This window comes from Cnephaeus nilssonii, assembly GCF_951640355.1.
Source record: "Cnephaeus nilssonii genome assembly, chromosome: 1".
NCBI lineage: Eukaryota > Metazoa > Chordata > Mammalia > Chiroptera > Vespertilionidae > Cnephaeus > Cnephaeus nilssonii.
Window position 1 is genome coordinate 42862103 of NC_137072.1, and position 19807 is coordinate 42881909.

At 36.2% G+C, this 19807-nt stretch overlaps 1 protein-coding gene and 1 pseudogene across 6 annotated transcripts in view; one reads left to right on the top strand and one right to left on the bottom strand.

Annotated features, from left to right (window-relative positions):
- SEC24B (SEC24 homolog B, COPII coat complex component) overlaps positions 1–19807 on the bottom strand; it is a 95514-nt gene that overhangs the window by 38524 nt on the left and 37183 nt on the right. For 2 of the 5 annotated variants that reach the window (XM_079774337.1, XM_079774336.1), the window contains exons 3-6: positions 17898–18071; positions 8746–8850; positions 4026–4106; positions 984–1207 (exon numbers count right to left, since the gene is read on the bottom strand). In XM_079774337.1, coding sequence (XP_079630463.1) covers positions 984–1207; positions 4026–4106; positions 8746–8850; positions 17898–18071 — 584 coding nt within the window. The remainder of the gene's footprint in view (positions 1–983; positions 1208–4025; positions 4107–8745; positions 8851–17897; positions 18072–19807) is intronic. The other 3 variants (XM_079774339.1, XM_079774338.1, XM_079774340.1) reach the window with 2 other exon arrangements.
- On the top strand, positions 8863–17885 carry LOC307101493 (ragulator complex protein LAMTOR1-like; annotated as a pseudogene). The gene has a single exon. The product of its transcript is annotated as a ragulator complex protein LAMTOR1-like (transcript).

Here is a 19807-nt window from a genome sequence, read left to right on the forward strand (position 1 = left end):
TTAATTCTAAGATTAAATTCCAGAAACAAATGATTTTACTATTTCCCTCTAATTTTTATTCTTATTCACTATAAGATGAAATTTCTATTAAGTTAGTCTAAGAAAAGTTTTATTGTAAGTAGAATGCTATTGCCATCATTTTTTCTTATATTTTATTTTCTTCTCAAGAAATATAAATGTAAACTACTGTTCTGTATTATTAAAATGAGATGGTATTTAAGAGGTGCACCCAAACAAAGTCATGTCAAAATGGGTCATAGCAGTAGTTAATGAACATAAGCACTGACAAACATTTATGTATGTGGAGGCTAGTACCTAGTTATATGTCAAAGATTTCTTCAAGTTTAGAGTTGGAACCAAATCGCAAACCACATTTATGCTGTATCATTTTTTTGAGGAGGTAACCAGCTTAGAAATACAGAATTAAAAAAAAAACACAGAACACTTAATGCTTAATTTTGATAAAATACATGCTCATTATAAAGACTGAAAAATAAACGTACATGAAGAAAAACCACAGCTAATATCTTGATCCAAATTTAACCTCTTTAAAAATGTAATGTTTCCTGGCTGGCGTGGCTCAGTGGTTGAATGTCGACCTGAGTCAGGAGGTTACGGTTCAATTCCAGTCAGGGCACATGCCTGAGTTGTGGGCTCAATCCCCAGTGTGGGGTGTGTAGAAGGCAGCTGATCAATAATTCTCTCTTATCATTGATGTTTCTATCTCTCTCCCCCTCTCCCCATCTCCCTTCCACTCTGAAATAAATAAAAATAAATAAAAAATAAAAATTTAATATTTATATTTCCTTTTATCTTTTTCTATGTATGCACACACATAAAATTTAGAATCAAATTCTTTCTATGCTCAATCCAGGCTTATCTGTACTTGTACCTATGACCCATTTGAATCACCAGGGATTTGTTAGAATTGATAGTTTCACAATTTCTAGATATGCAATGTCTTTCTATGACTAAATACATACTTGAGCATACTGCTGGAATCCAGAATACGCTGGGCTACCGGGCTGTCCTCCGGAATGCAGTGGTGCTGCAGCATTCTGATAACCAGGCTGAAGAGTGGGGTAACCGTATCCAAATGGTTTAGCCACTTTGGAAGGCTGAGGGGCAGTGGGCACTGGAGCTGGAGTAGGGTCAGGTTCAGGAGCAGGATCAGGAGCAGGACTGCTTGCTGATGAAGAAAGCATATCTAACAAAGGGAAACACAAGGTGTTAACACTTGAAAACGTGACTGTATAAAGACTTGGCTCTTGGGAGAGCCATAACCTCTGGCATTTCCTTTTCTTTTAACTTTTTATTATGGGAAATTTTGAACATTCACAAAAGTAGAGAATACACTAATAAACCCAACACACTCATAATTCAGCTTTAATAATCATCAATATTTTGCTAATCTGGTTTTATATGTTCCCACCCCATCTTTTTTTTATATAGACGTATTTTAAGAAAACCTCATTTGGTATCACTTGACAACAAGTACTTTGATATTCAGGTGGTATTTTTAATAGATAAGGCCTTTATATTTACTATTATCCATACAAAAAAGTTTTTTCTTTTATTCTTTCCTCAGAAATGGGGCTATAAAGCAGAAAACAAAGCAAAGCACTAAAAAGAGTATCAACTACTCTTTACTCTAACTTGCCCTTTTTTATCTGACCCTGCCATCTATAAAATATGTCCATGAAAAGAGTAACATATTTCTATAATCCCCTAAAAAGCTGTATTATTTGTAGAGGCAAAACTATGAAAATCTGAAAGAGTGTCTATAAGTGTCCAGAAACAATGTCTGGTGTGCAGTAGATGTCAATAGAATTTAATGAATCAATGTTCTTCCTTTACTGAAATTTAAAACAAAAACTAAAATGTGATTAAAACTATGAAAACAGTAGAAAATTTAATCATCATATACAAGAATAACAAGAAGAAACCCTAAAAATTATTCTATTACACAAAACCATTATTAACAATTTGGTATATTGACTGTTAGATTTTTTCAAGTCATATCTATGATATAGATGTATTTGAATCTATTTTTCATTTAAAAAAACATATTCTTCACCAGTAATCAGACTCTGAAAAAAAATACATTCTCAAAAGCGACTAAATGAAATTTATTTTTAAAAAGTTTCTTGAGGAATCACATCTTTCTACTGACTCTATTTGCTCTAAATTTGAAGATACATTCCTAGACATTCTGCTCTCTAACATCTTGTGTTAATTAGGCAAGGCTTGGCTTATTGGCTTTCTGGTAACACCCCAGACTTATTAAAAGGACAGGAGCGTCAATGCAATGTCATATCCTTAAATTTCCTGCTTGTCTCTCCTCATGGCATTGGAACTGTAAGTAGAAAGATCTCTTAACAAGACATCAGCATAAGAAATAAAGAACTGGAGTCATAAACATGGAAGTCTAAAACTTATCCCCTTCTATAAGAAATGAACAATAGTTCATACATTTCTATAGTCATACAATCTATCCTAGTACCTGATAGTAAACTTTCAATTTTCTTAACCTTACTGCTACAGTTGCTCACATCTTTCTTTAATTTTATTGCTATATAAATAGCTAGAAAACTTGCCGTAGGTCACTCACTTACTCTCAAAGCACAGTTCATAATAAGATTAAGATTTGTTGATAAATTAATATAAACAAACCAAGGTCTAACTCCAAGGCCATGATCTTCTAACTACACCACACTGGACATTTCACTTCAGGTTACTCTGAAGCTCATGAAATATTACAGTATTCATCTTTTCTTTTTAATATATTTTTATTGATTTCAGAGAGAAAGGGAGAGGGAGAGATAGAAACATCAATAATGAGAGAATCATTGATTAACTGCCTTCTGCACGCCCCCTATCAGGGATCAAACCCACAACCTGGGCATGAGCCCTGACCAGGAATCGACCATGACCTCCTGGTTCATAGGTCAATGCTCAACTACTGAGCCACATCGGCCAGGCTAGATTATTCATCTTTTAGTCAATGAAGTAACTTCTAGAATATTTTGATGATAGTGATTGCTTTTAGAATCCACAACTTTTTACACACATACACACAAATAGTGGTTCCTGGGTGGGAAAAATCTGTAACCACAAAAGACTAAAGTAGGGTATTTAAGTATTCTTAAAATATTAGAAGGGAATTCTATATTAAGCTGAGAAGATTAAACTTTTCTGATTCATAGAATAATGATAGCAAGATAGTGCATTCAGTTAAGAATACTTCAACTTTAATACTGGATTATTCTCAGAGTGATAAGAAATAAAGAGAAGGGCAACATTACTTATTCTATTAGTCTTAAAGTTTGAAGTCATTAGAAAGAGAGAGAGAAAAAGAGGTAAGTCAGGTGTGGTTGTCAGGTGATAGGAGATAGGCAAATCGGGAAAATCACAGTACAAGATGTTATAATAAAAATGACTATTAAATGCAAACGGTTAAGTTTATGTTTTTTTCCTTTAATACTATCCACTACTTTGATTTCTAAGTAATGACCAAAGTTATTTCCTGATATGGTTAAAAGTAATGCCTCCAAAAACTACATCCAAGTTGGTTAATCTATTTACCTGGTGGAGGCAGCCAGGAGCCATAGGGGGAGTAAAGAGTCAAAGACTACTTATATTCAGAGGCTAGTTGGAAGGAATTCAAGGACCTAAGCATGAGAACAGAAATATAAAATATATTTAAGGAGTTATTAGCATAAAAAATGAAAAAGAAGAGAAAAATTATTCACTATTAAAAGACTTTGAGGAGGAAAAAGATCAAGAGCATGGTAACAAAAATAGAATAATAAATTTCCTTAAGCTGCCCAGAAACAACATTCATAGTTGGAGTATAACAATTAATACCATAAAATTAAGGCTGAGAAATACCAGGAAAATGTCCCCTTTTCTGTTAAAAAAAATATATACCCTACTAATTATGTATAGTACATGTTCATGTTTTGAAAGCAATTAATGGTCAGTGACTTCTCAAGCAACCATTAAACAGGCACAAAACAAATTACCTGGGTAGCCGCCTCCTTCTAGGGCATCGTAACTGTTGGGCAGTGGAGAAGCACTGCTTGTGGTAGAAGAGCTGTCAATACCTAAAAGGAAAACCAAAGTGTCTACTAAGTCTAAAACGATAATGTATCTTAGGGCAGCCTCTGGCAATTTTATAGAAGATGCTTTGCTGACTCTAGTGAAAATGTAAAATGACTGATGTTTAAAGACATTTTTAAAAACACATAAATAAATTTCTGATACAGAATAGGGGATGAGAACGAGAGTAGGAAGACTATGGAGCTGATGAGTGGAATAAGATTTAATCATTCACATGTGATGGCATCCTAGAGAATAGATATTAAATTACTTCACACACAAACTGCATCTATCAAACTGCAAACTACTTAATATATATTATCAGTATTAGGATACTTTAAGATAATTAAGTTTTAATGACTTTTCGATCCCCAGTTGGAGCCCATATGAAAGGCAACCGATCAATGTTTCTCTCTCTCTAAGCATGTCCTCAGATGAGAATTAAAAAAAAATTCTTATTGTGTGTTCATTCAAAACCTGTAAGATTAATAGAAATTTTCTGTGGCAATTTATGATGAAATTTAGTGATGGGTCACACAGATAGTAGGACGTACAATATATTTCCTTCACTTATTCACTCAACAAATATTTTGAGAGCCTACAGCTATACTAGGTAAATATGCTAGCGTATACAGTGATGAATAAAACCAAAAATGCACATAGTCCCTCTCTTGTGTTAGAGATCTTGATCTTTTTTAACCCTAAGACAAGATTCTGTGGTACAGAGGTGATCCTAGCTCTTAACAACAATATTATAAACTAGAGGCCCGATACATGAAATTCATGCAAGAGTAGGCCTTCCTTCCCCCGGCTGCCAGGACCGGGACTTCCCTTGCAGCCCCGGCTTCATCCGGAAGGTTGTCTTCATCCGTAAGGTTGTCCGGGAGGACGTCCAGTCTAATTAGCATATTACGCTTTTATTATTATAGATGGAGTTTAAACTACATTTTAGGTTAATTTTTAACTGTGATATAAAAAGAACAGGCATGCATAATTATCTTTCATTGACTACTTTTGGAAAACCATGTGACTAGATATGTTGACTCATGGCATAACAGCTAAAGCTTTTTGCATAGACTGATTTTATTACCAGCAAAGAACAGGCTTTGGAGCAAAAGACTGCAGTTACATTAGACTCTGTCATTTACTTGTTATATAACTTTGGGTAAACAACATTCATCAATACTCTCCTGCAAAATGAGAACAATTTAAAAAATGCCTTGTATGTCTTTTTTAATTTCTTGTGAGGCTCAAAATGAGACACTAAACATGAAAAAACTTATGCAATGTATGAGGACTACAAAAAAATAGATGGAAAACACAAAGTGCTTTCTTTGTGATAACTAGAAAAATGGTGTATATATGTCATTACTCTTAATTAAGAATGGGGAACAATGGATCTTCTTTTTTTATTTGTGAATTTATAACTAAAGAAGAATGCTGATAAATAAGGTCAAAGTCTAAAAGTGATAGCGTTAAAAAAACAATACATCAAAACCCAAATATTCATCAGCAGATGAATGGATAAACAAAATATGGTATATCTATACCATGGAGTATTATTTACTAGTTTATCTATAAAAAAGGAATAGAGTACAAACACATGCTGCAATATGAATAATCTCTGAAACATGCTAAGTGAAACAAGCGAGACAGAACAGGTCACACATTGCATTGTTTCATTTATATGAAATATGCAGAACAGGTAAATCTATAGGGTTAGAAAGTAGATTGGGGTTTCCAAGAGCTGAGAGGAGGGGGAAATGGGAAGTTGTTGCTTAATGGTTACACAATTTTCTTTTGAGATAATGTAATGTTTAGTTAGTACATTCACAAAATTAGAACTGATAGAAGTGGTGGTTGCACAACATTGTGAATATACTAAATGGCACTGAATTGTACACTTTAAAATGATTAATTTTATTATTGTGTAAATTTCACCTCAAAACAAAACAATATGCCAAGATATTTCTATGGGGAAAGAACATTCTTTTCAACAAATAATGCTGGAATAACTAGATAGTCAGAGGCAGAGGAATACTAGTAAAGTTAGACTCTTTCTTTATACTCTACACTAAAATGAACTAAAAGTGGATCACAGACCAAAATGTAAGCTACTAAAACTATAAAACTCTTAGAATACAGGAGTACTGATCTTTGGAACCATTACATCAAGCAAAATATGCTTTCTGCATACCAGCTGGTTTCAGTTGAACCAAGAGCACCACTCTGAAACCTTACATAGGCCAAATTTACCTCAGTCATTTCACACTACAATTAGTGATAACAAATACTCTGAGAACAAATCAGAGTATTTGTTATCACTATTTGAATGTAGTACTTAGGGAGAATTTTCCCTTATTCTTTTATTGGCTACATGTCATACACTGAAAGAAGAGGAGGAGGAAGAAAGGAAGAGCTGAAATCTGAGGAAGCAAAGGGAGAACATAGATCATAAGAACAGCTCAGAATCCTTGAAGGTGGGGGAAAAGTATGGAGATGCATTTAAGCCTTTAAAAGATAAGCAACATGGGTCAAGGAAGTCCAATGTACTTACTAGTATTGGTCAACTTTAAAATAACCAAGATAACTTGAAATTTGTTTTCTTCATAACTTGCATAAATCATGGAAAAAATGTAAGTCAAATTCCATCTCGCTTATCCGTTAAAAGAAAATGGACAAGACACCTAACATCTCTGAGCCACTTCTTAATTGTAACAATGGATTTTAAACTAAAACCTACTCCACAGGACTACTGTTAATATTAAACAAATATTAACCAGACTTAGAAAATGTTCTTCACTTTCTCTCATCCCTCCCCCTATCCCCTCAAACAGTGTTACAAATAGGGTTGGGTGGGGTGGGGTGGGGGGAGAAAAAACAAGACAGGAACCCCGATTAATAAAGCCAACTGTTTTTTCTCAGACTTCAACCAAACATTCCTTAACATTTACCACTGCTAACCAAATTACTTTTGATTTATAAAAATAATTTTCTTTGTTTGATAATGCTCTGCTATACTCTCCTTCGATCTTCCTGCTACCTTAGCCTCAGAACTCATTTTCCTCACCAGATTATTCTAAGAGCCCAGTTTCAATATGCTCCTATGAATACTTTTGTAAGAGATCTTTCTAAAGTGCAAATTTGGCTGTTATTTTTCCATGTAAACTGCCTCAGTGACCCCTCACTACCTTCAAAATAAAATCCAAACACCTTACTATGAAATACAGTAAGTCCTCACTTAACATCATCTATAGCTTCTGTGTAAGTGAAGTGATGTATAATTAAATCAATTTGACCATAGGCTAATCAATATAAACAAGATTTAAGTTCTTGCAGTATCTCATTAACTTTATACCAAAATGATGTTATTCGAGGAACTGCTGTGCCAGGTTTTCCAAGATCTCATCCAGTCATCCTACCCAACCTCATTCGAATCTTCTGGCCATGGTCCTTTGCAGGCCATAGGTCCCAGATTCACTAAAGTTCCCCAATATGCCATCTACTCAAAAGCTCCTTGCTTTGTTTTAAAAAGTATCTGTGCCTCTCCCCGGATCCCTCACCTGCCTAATTCCAAATTCTCCTTTTAGACTCAGCTCAGGTACCAGTCCTAATCCCCCGAGAATCTTCCCTGTCATCCAACCCTACATCTGGTTCCAGATTATCCTATATATTCCTATAAAACACTATGAAGACACAGAACTCATTGTAATTTTTTTCTATATCCCAAACTATACTGTGAGCTTATTGCATTTTTAATAAGGTTACAAATGGGCTATAAATTAGTTGTACAGAACTCAGGATACTTTTATAGAGAAATGAGATAACTGGCACTTATTATACTGTTAGTTTACTGGCACTTAAGAAAATCTATAATCCATATTACTGATTAAATACTACATATCTGCAGCAGGCTAGAAATAATAAAGCAACTGCAAATGTTTAGTATTTTAATTAATTAGATTTAAGGCTAGGCCAGACATCCAATCACCATTTGAACACCATTTCTATTTGAACTTTTTGAACTCTAACACTGATATCAAATTCCTTCAATTTAGCCCCAATACTCTGCCCCCTCTCACTGTACAGAAAGATGGAACTTCCAGCTACAGCCACCATATATAGAGGATATTTGCAAACTTTAAAGTAACTACAAATTTTTGGCTTTCTAAACATATAGTAAGTGCCAAAAAAAGGAGCTTACTTCTACTTCTCTGTCATTGTTATATAAAATCCAAATGGTTTATTCTGCTTAGACTAAGTAGCATGCAAAGCAGAAAATAAAAATTCCTCCTAATGGGGTGTTAGAGCAAACAGTCAAAAGCTTCAATCAACACTCAATCCTTTTGCATGACCTGAGCGGAAATGCATTTCTGAAAGAAAAAACCACTGTCATCATGAACGATGTATTGTTACTTAATGAAATGATAAAGATGTCCAAAGGAAGAAAAACAAAACAAATAAATAAGCAAAACACCTAATTTCAAGTGACCCCAATCTTCTATAACCTAAACCAAGTAAGTTCATTGAGCTAAATCTGCAAAGACACTTTTTAAAGAGGCTATAAGACTGTGGACATTAAACAAAAAAAAAAAAGAACTTGAGTAGGAAAAGATTAAGAACTAGTGTAAAGCTAAAGCAGACCTGCTTCCTCATCCTCCTCCTCCTCTTCCTCATCATCGGAAGTTGATGACAAGGGAGTTGGTGCGGAGCTAGCTTGATTATTAACATATTCACCATACTGCATGCCTGTAAAGTGGAAAGCACAAACACGAGTCAAACCAACAGGAAAGATGAGAAATAAAATTTGACATTGCATTAAAAGTGAGAAAGAACTCTGACATTCCGAAGAACAACCCAGCATGCATATTAATATTAGCAAATTTATTATCAAAACTGAAACTGTTAGAAAAATCTCTAAGAGCAGTTTAGTAAAGCAGCTTTAATATGAAGTAGCTGATTTAAGTGTGGAAAAAAGTACCAAGTATTACACTAACAATATTAGGAAACGGCAATGATAATCTCTGAAAATCGTACTGAGTTCTATGCATGTTTACCTTCTTTAAGTTTAGGGCCCTTGTAGTATACTTCCTTTGGGACTGTGCATTCTTGGTGAGCAGTGATCATTCTACTGAAATGAATTTATAAAGCATATAACACACACACAGATACTTGATACCTTCCTTCTGTTAATGCCACCTTGATGGTAACTCAGTTCTCATAACGGAAAAAGAATGGCAGTTAAAGAAAAGAACTGTATTTAGCATAGTTCTGTGCTATCAGCAGATGTTCAAAAAAAGGGTGTGTGTGTGTGTGTGTGTGTGTGGGAGGGGGTAATTAATTGTGGCCCTGCAAGTGTGGCAATTACAGAATAGTGTATTTTCTGAGATGGCCAATCATATCAGCTTCAGTCTATTGCCTGCACGTGAGTCTCAAGTAGATCAATGAAGTAGATCAAGAGAAGGCAGAGTCTGTAGAAAAGGCACAACAGCTGGTAACTGTATAATACTTGCCTTTAAAATTTTGATTGGGTATCTTTATTATTTAATTAATGTGGCAAAATCAAGACTTAAAACACTAACAACCACAGAAATTTTAAGAGGGAAAATAATCTTAATTAAAAATGAAAACACTTTATAAGTAAGAACAAGCCCCCTGTAAGGAAAATCTTACAGCTCAGCTTGAAAAAAGAAAAACCTAGAAACTGTGTGAATTTTCAAGAGCTTTTCACAATACTGGAAACACAATGTAGCCTGGCCTCATCAAAATCCCATGGCAGCTCCCTGATGCTCTCTCCATTGTTTCTTTCAGGTGACCTTTTAAATTAGCATGGATAAACATAACTATGTCTATAGTAAGAAAAAAACTATTCAGGAATAACATCTGAGCTGAGAAGAGAATAAAGGTTAAACTGTACATGTGTGATCTCCTTACCCTGACTAAAAAAGTCATGAAAAAAATCAGCTAGCTTTGCTGAAACATCTTCTAAATATAGGTAAAATGGCAGTTATGATAAATTCATCTGAGAAATTAAAATCAATTTAAGTAATTTCAGAAAATGTAAGAAATAAGCTTGATACCTTAAAAGACCAAATTCAGAGGGGCATATTCCTCTAATAAAAGCCTAGCTAAGATGAAAATTTGACTAATATTAGACCTTAGGTTAGATATACTAGGAAGTTTACAAGTTAATATACATTTACAGTAAAAAAGTTTTATAGAAAAGAAATTCTTCAATTTAAGGACTTCCTTAAAATGAAGTACTTTCGAGTGTTGGGAGCCATGTGTCATGCAGGATGTGCCAGGAGCAGTGGCTACAGGGCGAGGTGGTAGCTTTCGACTAGCAGTCCAAAAGGCTGGCTTTAAAATGTCCCTCTTCCGGTGGGAAGCCCGACCATCCAGACATCCTGCTATAAACTTACCACATGTTTCAGAAGTGGAAATAATTAATGACAGAAACCCCACCTCCCCTAGCTTCACTCAATGTTAGTAAGGATGGGAACTATACCTGTTTTGTTTATCATTGAATATACAGAGCCTTGCACAGACAGAAAATGGAAGAGATGGCCTTTTAAAGGAAATACTAAATTCCAGTCCAACTAGAGAAGATTTGAACTAGCAACTGGAGATGAGCCTGCTTTGCTTTCTATTGGCAGTTCACTGCAGGCTAAGAAGTCCTATGCCTATCCATGGCAGTGGGATGTAAGAGGAAGCTTGAAAGAGGACAGTGGAGTTGCAGAAGGTGGAAGTTTTGAATATCATTTTCTACACAGTAACACTGTACCTCTTAAAATGCTCCAAATTTTCTGACTATACGACAAAAGCATTTAAATAAAAGTACAAAAGCACACCAAAGCCAATCATAAAAAAAAGATGTGCTAAATGTAATTAGCACTGCACTTTAGAAAGCACACATACAGGATGAGGCAAAAGTAGGTCTAAAATAACACAATAATTAATAAATAATAATCAGAAAAAAAATCAGGAGAATCCATTATTTTCATGATTGAATGAATATGTAGGTTGTTGACTCTGTAACTAACCAAAGGAATCAAAGTACAGAGACACCATAACATTATAAGATAAATATTTCCTTCTCTTTCTTCAGATTTAATCAATAAAAATAGATTTATTTATTATCAGAAAAATATTCAATACTTAATTGGAAGCAAATAAAATGTCTATCAAATAATTAAAAATTATAAAACAATGACTCAGTGCACTGGAACAAATTTACGAATAAGAAAGACTAATATTATTACTCATCATAATATCATGTTAGATTATATTATAGTTGTCAACTATACTATATTAACAGAATGTCAGCCAGCATACTCAAAACATTAATTTCCTGCAAAAAGATGCAATGCTTTATAAGTGCTGGAGATGAAAGCATCAAGATTTAAGCCCTTCCCCAAATGTTCAGAATTGAGCCTTCCTTTCCTTGTTCAAGTAAACTTTGTTTAAAAAGCTTGGTGATGGTAATGGCACAAGAATATGACATTTTATTTAATCCACAGAGGAATGTTAAGAGCTCCAGAATATCAGCCAATCCGTATTAAGTGCCCTTCTCTAGATTAGATCCATCCAGTACATACAAACTGCACTAAATGAGTATGCAGAGCTCAGCCCAAAACCCACTGCAAAAATGTACAAGGAGTATCTTCCATTCCACCATGCCCAACACCATCAAATGGGGAGGGAATGCTATATCCTAACTTATTCTGTCTAAATTAGCACTTCCAAGGTATGACTATTAAACCAAGAAGCAAGAAGTCTGCAAGAATCTGACATTATGAAGAGTTCTGTAATTAACAGGGCTCCAATATCTTAAAAAGGACATTTGGTTTAAACTACCCATCATTAAAGTACCTTCAGGTAAAACTCTCCAGGAGACCATATCCTTGGGGATGCTTAATAAAAGGCTTTTCACTGTTCCCTAGAAACAGCTACATTGGAAATAAATAAAACTAGTCTTAAGAGAACAAATCCCTTGTGAGGTTAGCTTTTGTAAATTCAAAAGTTCAGACTTTGGCCAAAGCCGGTTTGGCTCAGTGGATAGAGCATCGGCCTGCGGACTGAGAGGTCCCAGGTTTGATTCCGGTCAAGGGCATGTACCTTGGTTGCGGGCACATCCCCAGTAGGGGGTGTGCAAGAGGCAGCTGATCGATGTTTCTCTCTCATTGATGTTTCTAACTCTCTATCCCTCTCTCTTCCTCTCTGTAAAAAATCAATAAAATATATTTTAACAAAAAAAAAAAAAAGTTCAGACTTTGAAGCAACTGTTATTTTTCCTAAACTGGTCTTCAAATGACGTACTCATACTATATAACTTTCCAAGGATGGTTTTCAGGGAATCAATTACCATAGTCCTCTCTTTCCAAAAACTTACTCACCTAAGAAAGTGCCTGTGTTAACAACAGCCTTTCTCTCCCTTTACAAAGGAAACACTTATTCTGAATTTATCCTAAACCTTACTATAATGCATTGTCCTGAGATATAAAAATCTCAGGCGCTAAAGGGAAAACATACCCCCTTCCTTAAATTATTAGTCAAAACACCCTAAACCTATAGACTTTCTTTTACCTTGCCATACATGTTTCAGTTAAAGATGAAACCTTACAAATAGGGTTGGTTTTCACTGGAATATTCTTAATTCAGAAATATTGAAAAATGAATGCATTTAATAATTCTGGATTGCAGCCACGGGTCATGTGACCGGAAGGGCTCCTTATGGACGACGTCCCTCCTCACGGCCTGAGCGCCCGGCCCGACCCCGGCCATGGGGTGCTGCTACAGCAGCGAGAACGAGGACTCGGACCAGGACCGAGAGGAGCGGAAGCTGCTGCTGGACCCTAGCAGCCCCCCGACCAAAGCCTTCAATGGAGCCGAGCCATTACCACAGCCTGCCTTCCGCTCGCAGATGAGCAGGCCCTGCTCTCCTCCATTCTTGCCAAGACAGCCAGCAACATCATTGACGTGTCTGCTGCAGACTCCCAGGGCATGGAGCAGCTTGAGTACATGGACGGGCAAGGCAGTACTGCACCCGCTTGGCTGTGCTGAGCAGCAGCCTGACCCATTGGAAGAAGCTGCCGCCAATGCCATCTCTCACCAGTCAGCCCCACCAAGTGCTGGCCAGAGAACCCATCCCCTTCTCCGACCCGCAGCCGGTCTCCAGGATAGCTGCTTATGCCTACAGTGCACTTTCTCAGATCCGTGTGAACGCAAGCGAGGAGCTGGTTGTACAATTTGGGATCCCATGAAGACAGTGGTCCTTGGACAGCTCTTCTTCTCTCTTCACCCCGCCTCCCCTGGCCCCAGCCTCACTATGGCTTACAGTACCCTGACCTGCTACTAATCACAGAGAAGAATGTGGAGGAGGAGGAGAAGAGCGAGGCTAGAAGCCTGGACAAGTGAGGATGGAGCAAGAGAGGGTAGAACCATTTGGGACTGGCCTTCGAAGCCCTGGCCAGGGGTGGGGTGGGGGTCAAAAGGACAGGGCCTGGTAGGTCTTCACTGTCACTGGGAAGGGGTGGAGGTGACACTGTGAGAGTGATCACTAGGGGGCCTATGAAGGCCCCCTTCCCACTCTTTCTCTTGGCCTCACTCTTTGCCCCTCTCCGACTTGGTGCTTACAGGCACCTCACTAGGATTTGTGACCAGTGTCTGGATGAGATTGAATTTGAATGAATTGAGTTTGTATTTCTAGAACCCTGGGTTTTTACATGTTTGGGGTTTTGGTGTTGTTTTTTGTGTTTGTTTGTTTGTTTGTTTGTTTGGGGGGGGGAAGGGGTTATCTCCCTTGATAAAGGAAATGTATTCATCAAAAAATAAAAATAAAAAAATAATTCTGAATGGATGGGGTCCCCAATTATTACTGTCAAACAACCCATTACTTTCGAAAGAATCCCATGAGAACAAAGCAAAACAGTAAGAAATACTGACTATATAAACAACAGGATATTATAGATAAAGATTGGGATTCTGAGTTCAATTCTAGGTGCTACCACTACTTACAAGTTGTGTGTCCTTGGGCAAGTTACTAACCTTTCTGTAAGTGGGGTAATAACTACCTCAAATAGTTATTTTGAGGATGAACTAAATTAATATACATATTTCAAATCTTAGAATGGTGCTTGAAATATACTAAATATTATGTAAATAGGTGTTATTTAAAAACATGTTTTTTTGTGTGTAAATTTAATAAAAAAACAATTATTTTCAGCTATTCTTAATACTTATCTCTGGGATAAGTCATTAGAAAAAAGAACCTTCCACCAACCTGAGTAGTATCCTTCGTAATACTAATTCGTGTTTTTTTTTAATTTAATAAATCTCTATTGTTCAGATTATTATAATTGTTCCTCTTTTTTCCCCCCATAGCTCCTCTCCACCCTGTTCTCACCCCACCCTCTGCCCTTACCTCCCCCACACTGTCCTCATCCATAGGTGTACAATTTTTGTCCAGTCTCTTCCCACACCCCCCACACCCCTTTACCCCAGAGAATTGTCAGTCCACTCCCTTTCTATGCCCCTGATTCTATTATATTCACCAGTTTATTCTGTTCCTCAGATTTTTAATTCACTTGTTGATAGATAAGTATTTGTTGTTCATAATTTTTATCTTTACCTTTTTCTTCTTCTTCCTCTTAAAGAGTACCTTTCAGCATTTCCTCTAATACTGGTTTGGTGGTGATGAACTCCTTTAGCTTTTTCTTGTCTGTGTAGCTCTTTATCTGACCTTCCATTCTGAATGATAGCTTTGCTGGGCAGAGTAATCTTGGTTGTAGGTTCTTGCTATTCATCACTTTGAATATTTCTTGCCACTCCCGTCTGGCCTGCAGTTTCTGTTGAGAAATCAGCTGACAATCGTATGGGTGCTCCCTTGTAGGTAACTAACTGTTTTTCTCTTGCTGCTTTTAATATTCTCTCTTTGTCTTTTGCCCTTGGCATTTTAATTATGATGTGTCTTTGTGTGGTCCTCTTTGGATTCCTCTTGTTTGGGGTTCTGTGCGCTTCCTGGACTTGTAAGTCTATTTCTTTCACCAAGTGGGGGAAGTTTTCAGTCATTATTTCTTCAAGTAGGTTTTCAGTATCTTGCTCTCTCTCTTCTTCTGGCACCCCCATAATTCTGATGTTGGTACACTTGAAGTTGTCCCAGAGGCTCCTTACATTATCTTCAAATTTTTGGATTATTTTTTCTTTTGCTTTTCCGGTTAAGTGTTTTTGGTTGAGTGTTTGTTCCATCCAGGGTCCCATCTCAGATATAAGACAGGAATTACCTGTATTTCATATTAAAAGCTACAATTCCAGTATCTCCAGTATTATCTTTTTCTGTTATTTATTCTAACAAGGAGCGTTTCTTAGGTAAATCAAGAGTTTAAAAGCCAACAACAACAAATTCAGCCTCATTTTATAGAAAGAGCACAAGGACAGAAGGTCTGAGTTAAAAATCTTTTCCTCTGCTACTTACTAATTTATAATTTGGACAGGTTATGTAATTATTTTGTGAATCTCACTTTTCTCATCTGTAAAACAGATACTATCTATATCATAGGATTGACATGGGGATTAAATAATAAATATAAAATATCTGGCACATTAATAAGTGCTCAATAAGGTCATTCTCTTTTCAAATCTACTTAGTAAGAAAAGTAATTATGATTATTTCGGGAAAAAGTGGTATATGATACAGTAAGATAATACCATGTATTTAAAAAGTAAAATGGTCAAAAAGAAATTATAAAAGGGAAAAAAATAGCAGGGGATGCCCTAGTCTGCTTGGTTCAGTGGATAGAGTGTTGACCCAAGGACTGAAGGGTCCCCTGCTCGATTCTGGTCAAGGGCACATACCTGGGTTGCAGGCTCAACCTCCATCCCTAGTCGGGGCACGTGTTAGAGGCAACCAATCAATGTGTGTCTCTCACATTGATGTTTCTCTGTCTCTCTCCCTTCCACTCTCTCTAAAAATAAATAAATAAATAAATGGAAAAAATATTCTCAGGTGAGGATTAACAACAACAAAAAATGAAATGAATCATCAATGCAGATGAAAGATACAAAAAGATACCATTCGTTCATTTAGGGCTTCAACCTACCCTTACTCATGACAAGCAAAACTTTCCTATCAGCCTTTCACTTATAAGTGAAACACTTATAAGGCAAACACTTATAAAAACTAGATTCTGCTCTGGCCGATTGCTTAGGGGTTAGAGCACTGGCCCGCAGATGAAAGGGTTTCAAGTTCGACTCCAGGGAAAGGGCATGTACCTCGGTTGTTCGATGGAGGCAAACAATTGATGTGTCTCTCTCATGTCGATGTTTCTCTCTCTCTTTCTTCCCCCACTTCTTCCCTCCCTTCCACTCTATCTGAAAATCAACGGGGGGAAAAAAAAATCCTCGGGTGAGGATTAAAAAGACACACAACTAGATTCTATTCCCAATATACCCACTGGCTGGTTGGGAATCAATGGACACTCATTGGTGCTGGAATTGGTTTTCCTATAAAACCAAATAACAAAATTTATAATATACTAGAAGCCCGATGCAGGAAGATTTGTGCAAGAATGGGCCTTCCTTTCCCTGGCTGCCGGCACCGCCTTTCCTCTCCAGCCCTGGAGCCACCTTTCTGCTCAGGCCCCGCTTTTCCACACTGCCCAGAGGCCCTGAAAGTGTCCTGCCCCGCCCCCTTGGCCATCTTTGTTGGGCTAATTTGCATACTCACTCCTGATTGGCTGGTGGGTGCTGCGAAGGTATGGTCAATTTGCATCTTTCTCTTTTATTAGTGTAGATAATCTGATCAAATGATCGAAAGGCTTCTGTAGACTACATAAATACTCAACATATACTAGTACAGACAGTGAAATCAGCCTAAGGATTTATGATACTTTTTCTAAGTTTCAAAACATAAGAGAGAGAATTGTTCATATTCAAAATCAGGAGTTATCATCACATAGTGAGTATAGTCCCTAAAATATTACCAATGGTTGCTCTGGAAATATATGTAAATTGTGGATTTAAAAAAATAGTTCAGTTAACTCTTATCAAATGAAAAATACAGTATGTTAACCTGAACCAAAAGTAGATTTGGAATTTTAGTCAGACAGGAAATAATCATGAATACTGCCAAAAGAAAAGACAATGTGGGAAAAGAGGGTCAAAATAATATAATTTAGTTGCCTGTCACTTACTTAACACATGGAAAATATTAAACAAGCAAACAAACAAACTATATTGCTTGTCAATGCTGGGAATGTGGGGTACAATTTCATTTTCACCCCTCTCATTCTCAAAATTAGGTCAAAAGCTACTTTCCATTAATAGTAATGACAAAGCATAGAAATCATCATATAGGATATGGAAACACACTAAATAAGGAAATATTGAGCACTTTATTATAAAAGAAACTATAATAACCTTTAAAAAGTAGAAAATAAATTTTCTACAATAGAGGGATGGATTAGTAAATTATAATACACTGACACAATGAATTATTAGCCAGGAAATGGCTATAAAGACTACGTACATAAATGAAGAACTGTGAATAATTTAGTAAATGTAAAAGCAAAATACAAAATAGTCTTTAAACTATGATTGCAATTATACAAAATATAAATCTATAGAGACTAAACGTTAATATATGAAAAAGAAAATAGTTGTGTTGGAACTGAGATTATAAATTACATTTTTTCATATTTTCAAAAAATTGTGGTTATCCAGTTTGACTACCTAGTTTAATCAGTATGTATGTATGTATATGTGTGCTACATATATAGTATACTGAATGTCTCCAATACCTTTCTGTTGTAACAGCTCCGATGGCTGTGTAACTGAGGCCACAGGTTCAACGAGGTGATTTGCAGTAGGAGGTAATCTTGCTGACGAGGCTCCTGACACAGCAGTGGATACCATTGGGCTGGACTTGGGAGGCTGAACATTTTGTGTAACAGGACAGGATAAAGAATCTGCAACTGAAGAGAAGACTCTATTTCATCCACAACAATAAACTTGAAATATATTAAAATACTAAAAAAAGTACTTTATTTGAAGTTCTTATAGAAACGTCAGTAATATCACATTTATCTTGTATATCTATATCTAGAAAATAAGGTAGTTCAAAGAAATTAAAAAAAAACCTGAAAACGTCATCACCAAATGTTTTAATAAACTTTAATAAAAAATTTCCTAATTCATTTACCTTCTTAAAAAAAGTAAATCCAAAACAGTTTTTCTTTACTAATAAATGATCACTATTATTAATTACTGTACTATGCAACAGTATCTCAGGAAGATGAAAGGAAGTATTTGCTTCTACAGTAAGCAATGTGGCTCATGAACTCCACAAATGTTCCTAGTACCAGCTCAGATCTTTTTGTATTGTAAACTGTATCAGTGTAGTGTAAACACTTCTCATTTGCTGTTTCTAATCAGATGCCTCATTTCTAACTAAGGGCCTGATGATAACACTAGGTTTGACTTCTAGAATAAAGTTCATGTGATTCACAGTGGGCCTTTGTTGAAAGCTCAAATTGCCTGACCTAGAGGATACTCTTCAGCCAACCAAGAGATAACATATCAACCTAAGTGTCTCCTGATGGATAATCAGACTAAGAAAATGTGATTATATATACCATACATTTATATACATGCACACTATGTGGGTATATGTATAAACATACAGTAGATGAATAAACAAAATGTGGTATACACATGGACACACACCAACAGACACACACCCACATGCACACATGGAGGAATATTATTCAAACTTTGTGTATGAGTCACCTGGGGTCTTATTAAAATGCGGGTTCTGATTCACCAGGTCTAGTACAGCCTGGCCTAAGATGCTACATTTTTATCAAGTTTGAGGTATTTCTGGCCAGTAGACTACACTTTGAATAGGAAGACTTAGGAGTACCTCTACCTGATTTAGATACGTAACGCTTCTAGCAAATGATGACATTTGTTTGGCAGACGGGACTAAAGGGACTACTCTGCTCTCTAGGCAGGACAAAGAGCTCTTTTCCTATGGGCTGCTGCAGAGCTAAGAAGATTGCTCAGCCCTTCATTCACATCTACATCCGTTCAAGCCATGGTACACACTGTGGGAAGCTCTGCCCTAGAGAAACTTGCAGCACATCTGCACCAGGGACATGTTCATGAATATTCATTCATAGCAGCGCTGTCTGTGAAAACAAAAAATTGGAAACCCTAAAGTCCATTTATAGTGGAAGGCATAAGTAAAGTATGTCCTTCCAATGGACTCCTGAACAGCAGTGAAAATGATGAAAGAATGAACTCCAGAAATGTAACATAGGAAGTCACTGAAGAATGACATGCAGTGTACTATTTTTATAGTTAAAACAAAAACAAGCAAAAATAATGTTTAGAGCAAGCATGTCAAACTCAAAGGCTAACATGAGCTAAATAAACAAGGTTTAAGTTTATGTGGGCCGCAAAAAACAAAAGCTTCAATTTTCATAAAAACGTAGGTTTATTTCGATAGAGACATGCTGAATACAAAGGACTGAAATAAACAAGTAATCATTAACATAAAATAGAACATTTTAATAAAAATTAATATTTTCTTGAACATTAACTTACCAGACACTGAATAACTGCACAAATTAATAAGTGTAATGTAAATAAACCTATTTTTCTTGTTCTCTGAAAGCAAAATATTTTCTGTTGCGCACACCAAACAAAT